Source organism: Alosa alosa, chromosome 17 (assembly GCF_017589495.1).
Source record: "Alosa alosa isolate M-15738 ecotype Scorff River chromosome 17, AALO_Geno_1.1, whole genome shotgun sequence".
Lineage (NCBI taxonomy): Eukaryota > Metazoa > Chordata > Actinopteri > Clupeiformes > Clupeidae > Alosa > Alosa alosa.
Genome location: NC_063205.1, coordinates 18227951 through 18232950, shown reverse-complemented (window position 1 = coordinate 18232950; position 5000 = coordinate 18227951). Strand labels below are relative to the sequence as shown.

The following is a 5000-nucleotide window of genomic DNA, read 5'->3' as shown; positions in this document are numbered from 1 at the left end:
GGAGTTGTGTGGGGATCCAGCCGGGGGCCACGGGACCAAGGCAGGGGAGAGGAGGGAGGAAGATTTGGATGGTGCTTCCGTCTGCTCCACACACACACACACACACACACACAGACACACACTACCTCTGCCAGCCCAGCCGACCGCCTCAGCTCCCATGTCACACAGCACATGCCCAGATAGCAGGCAGACGGGCGACGGCGGGCCACGTGAGAGCCAGATCCGCCCTGCAGTCAGCCTCCCTCCCGGCTGCACGCCCTGCCACCTCCTGCCCTGTTATCTGTCACACATGCACTGCCTCAGTCTCTATCTGCTGCTCTCACACGTCCGCTCCATTATGTCTGTTTTCTAGTAATGGGCAAATGAAGCTTTGGTGAACCACTAAACCACAGCAGTGTGAAGCTAGCAACACTAATGAAAAAATCCAATATGGCTGCCACATGTACATTTTTCAACATAAAAGTCCTTACCCAAACCAGTATATGTAACCAAAAATATTGGTTTGCTAAGGACTTTTGTGTTGAAAAATGTATGTGTGGCGGCCATCTTTTTGCTTTTCAGCTAGTGTCGCTAGGTTCACACTGCTGTGGTTCAGTGGTTCACACTGCTGCTTCATTTGGCCATCACTACTGTTTTCCTTCTGTGTTCTTGTCTTCCCTTTTCTTTTTTCTCCCTCGCTTCCTCCCACCTTCCAATTTCCTGTCAATTTTCTTTGTCTCGGTCTCCTCTTCATCTGGGAGATAGAGATGGGATAATGTTATAGATGAACGAAACCGAGAGAAATGCAATCTACTGTACTACCCCCTACACTTAGACCATCTGTGTGTGTGTGTGTGTGTGTGTGTGTGTGTGTGTGTGTGTTTGTATCTTTCCCTGGCCCTACACCTCTCTCCTGCCTCTCTATTGGCGTCTAAATGTATGAATGTCTTTCATTTGTGTTGCTCTCTCCACGGTCCTCCTCTTCCTCATTCTCTCTCTTCTATCCTCCCATCCCTTCCTCCTCCCATCTCTCTGCTCCCTTCTTCGCTCCCCTGCTGTTCTTCAGAAGCAAATACTCCCATATTTTGGAGGAGGGCTTGGGAGGGGTGTACTGTAGTAGTGATCGGTTTCCTGGCTCTGCCGAAACTCTCCGTACAGCTTCATAAGCACTTTCCTGCTCAGATGCTCAATCCCACACTGCAGTGGTGTGTGTGTGTGTGTGTGTGTGAGTGTGTGTGTGTTTTGGGGGCTGAGCACCAGCCAACAAGGCAGCCCAGCCCAGCCCGCTCCCCACCTCACTGATCTGGGGTTTGCACCAGCCATGATTCAGTGCTGCAGTGGACTACTGCTGCTGGTCCACACACACACACACACACACACACACACACACACACACACACACACACACACACACACTCACACGCAAACAAACATTGTATTCTTTATATAGATGCATGGTTTAAAAATAATTACATAAAATTACTAGGGTCTGAAATTGCATGTACACACAAACATACACACACACAATCATACAGTACATAACATTACAGTACTGCTGTGTACCTCCAATACACACATACTTACACTCACCCACACTAACCCACATTTTATTTCTAACTGGTACAGCCAATGTCCCTCTCTACTACTCTCTCATTCACACACACACACACACACACACACACACAGTACACCCCACACACGCTCACTCACTCTCTGTGAACCCCACGGCTGCACTTTCTTCTGTCAGTGTGCGAGCTGGCTTTATGGTGCAAATGTTACATGAGGGAGCGTTCCCCCTACACTAGCGCACTTTAAAATCCCTCACTCTGCTCTGCACTGCTCTGCTCTGACTGGGAACACAGCATGGCTGGTGCTCCATTTCAAAAGAACTGTACATTGTGCATGGGATGGGTTTGGGGGTCAACTAGTGTTTTTGATGCACATGGTCATTTCTCTTTTTGCTGTGTTTAAAGTATCCAATATCATGAAAAAAACATATGCAAAACATATGCAGCGTAACAGGTTTAAAAATCTCTCTCTCTCTCTCTCCCTCTCTCTCTCTCTCTCTCTCTCTCTCTCTCTCTCTCTCTCTCTCTGTGTCCCTCTCTGCTGCAGAGTCTGTAAGGGGCATCCCCCTGGCGGGCAGCATGAATGGCAGCATGGGCGCGGCGTCGGCAGCTATGCCCTCCAGCCCCAGCGTGCACCAGCTGGGCTCGGCCATCCCGTCGCCGTCGGCGGGCAAGTCGTGGCGCAGCAAGTCCATGAACCTCAAGCACAGCGCCACCTCCTCCATGCTGTCGCTCAGTAGCCCCACGGCCCTCGCTTCCCCCAACAGCATCCCCGCGACTGCATTCGCCCATGATGACCGGCGCCGCCCGGGGGCCTCATCATCGGCCAGGGGGCTCGGGTCAGTCTCTTGGCCAACGCCCCCGGCAACCAGCGCTCCATGCTGGACAAGTTCCGGCTCATCAACCCGCGCTCGGCCTCGCGGACCTCCCCGTCGGTGGCCGAGATGGCGCTGCAGGAGGAGGACGACCTGTCGGAGTACGGCGACGACCTGGCGCCGCCCATGCCCATCAGCCGGGCACCGGCGTCCCAAGTGCCATCCGCCGCCTCCACCGCTCTCCCGACGCCCAAGGGCTCCGGCAAGAGCTCCGGCGGCAAGTCCCTGGTCCACCCCAAGGAGAAGGAGGAGAAGGCCAAGAGCAAGGCCAGCAAAGCCAGCACGCCGCCCAAGGAGGAGAGGGAGCCCGCGGCCGGCGAGGCCGGGAAGAAGGGCTCCAAGATCGCCAGCCTCATCCCCAAGGGGGGCAAGCCGGCGGGGGGCAAGAAGGAGAGCGGCGCCCAGCCGGCCTCCAGCGGCATCCCCAAGCCGGGACTGAAGGCCCCTCAAGCCACCGCCAAGCAGTCCCAGGCTTCCGCGACACCAGGGGGCGCCGCCGCGTCGGCCACAGGGGCCGGAGGCACGGGGAGTGGACCAGGACCCGCCGGGGTGGGGGCCCGAGACGGTGGCGAAAAGGTGAAGCACGCCAAGGGGAGCCAGTACTCACAGCGCGAGAGGGGGGGCAGGTGAGAGTCGGCGGACCAACATGACCTCCTCGACCAGCACCTCGGCGCTGTCGGGCTCGTCCGCAGGGATCGGAGGAGGAGGAGGCGGGGTGATGGGCGGCAATGGGGCGGTGCAGTTGCCCCAGCAACAGCAGCACAACCACCCCAACACGGCCACTGTAGCCCCCTTCATGTACAGGTGAGGACCTCCACGCTGAACAAAGTGAGAGTGTGTTAACTGGCTAGGAATACACACACGCACACACAGACGCACACGCAAACACACACGCACACATGCATACACATACACACACACACATACACACACACACACACACGCACACGCACACACCCAAACACAATGTGCTAACACCTTATCATTGCTACTATAATGCTGCCCGTACTGTTTGGGCCTGTAGTGTTGCAAAGGAGTCTCTGACTGAAAACAGTGGATTTTTAGTTGTAGTGTATCTTCATTCATTAAGAAGCTCTGGGCTAAAATGAAGATACTCCAGTTGAGTTTCACTGGGATGTCTTTTATTAGTATTACACATGCTCAGAGATGATATTTGGCAAAAGGAGAATTACATAGGGAAATGAGAAAGAAAGGGAGAGATAGATAGATAGATGGATAGATAGATAGATAGAGAGATAGATAGATAGATAGATAGATAGATAGATAGATAGATAGATAGATAGATAGATAGACAGTGAGAGATAGAGAGAGAGAAGGCCAGGTGGGCATGTTAGTTTTTCAGTCCTTCAGTTTTATTTAATTCAATTTTCAGTCTGCTCAGAAGGAGCCATCTGACGGGAAGCTGTCCCTGCCAAGGAAATTTCATTTATTCAAAGTGTGTGTATGTGTGTACAACACACACACACACACACACACACACACACACACACACACACACACACACACACACACACACTATTTTTGTTAACTCCTTCATCTTCTCATGATTGCCAAGTTGAACATGGAGCTGTCTTATTAAAGGTGTCTATGGGGATCTCTGCTCTTCTCCCTGGCCCCAATTCATTAGGTGCACTCTTTCTGGAGTCCTGCAGAGACAGACAGGGCAGGGGAGAGTGGATGAGCTGTCTCTCCCCATCAGATTGGACTGGGTCTCACTCTCATCTGTTTCATCTGTTGGCTCTGGGCTCTGTTTTATCTCCTCTCATATGCCACTTATTCCTCTTATTTCTCTCTCTCTCTCTCTCTCTCTCTCTATATATATATATATATATATATATATATATATATATATATATATATATATATATATCCTTTATCTCTCTCTCTATCTCATTTATTATCTATCTATCTGTCTATATATATGTCTGTCTTGGGACAGCCTGTGGTGACAGGGCTCGTTATACAGCCCTACAGACATGGAGGATGGACACCTACTGATCAGCTGCTGCCCCTCACACCAACACACACACACACACTCACACACACACACACCACCCTAACCCCACCATCCCTCCGACTGTGAAAGGGTCTCATCTAGTCTGGAACCGTCTTGTGCCAAGGATGGAAAACCAGAAAAAAAACACATAAGGGTCCCCACCCCTATGACTCACCACTCTCCCTCCCAGTTGCACCCGAACCCCTGTATTTATAGAGAAACTGAACAGGGAGCCATTGATTAGAGCCGAACCGGCCAGATGAGCTCCGGCTCAGATGTTTTGTGTGTCTCTTTGAGGCTCCCGAGTGCTCAGCTGATGGGTGACGTCTGGGGCGGAGAATGCAGGCTAGCGACATGACAGACAAGCAGATGGGAAATGGGCGACGCAAGAGTGGAGGAATCTGACAGGAAGACAAAAGGGCGAGAGAGACAGAGACAGAGAGAGAGAGAGAGAGAGAGAGAGAAAGGAGGGATAGCTTGTGATGATGTAGCTAGTGAGATGTCGTCTAACAGGGACTGATTTTGATTGACGTAGGGATGTGTGACGGCGAGCGGAAGGAG

The 5000-nt window shown here is 52.1% G+C and overlaps 1 protein-coding gene across 1 annotated transcript in view; it reads left to right on the top strand.

Annotated features, from left to right (window-relative positions):
- The window catches only part of LOC125311023 (neuron navigator 3-like), a 115879-nt gene that overhangs the window by 90740 nt on the left and 20139 nt on the right, over nt 1-5000 (top strand). The window contains 3 exon segments of the mRNA XM_048268831.1: nt 2095-2399; nt 2402-3039; nt 3041-3226. Coding sequence (XP_048124788.1) covers nt 2095-2399; nt 2402-3039; nt 3041-3226 — 1129 coding nt within the window.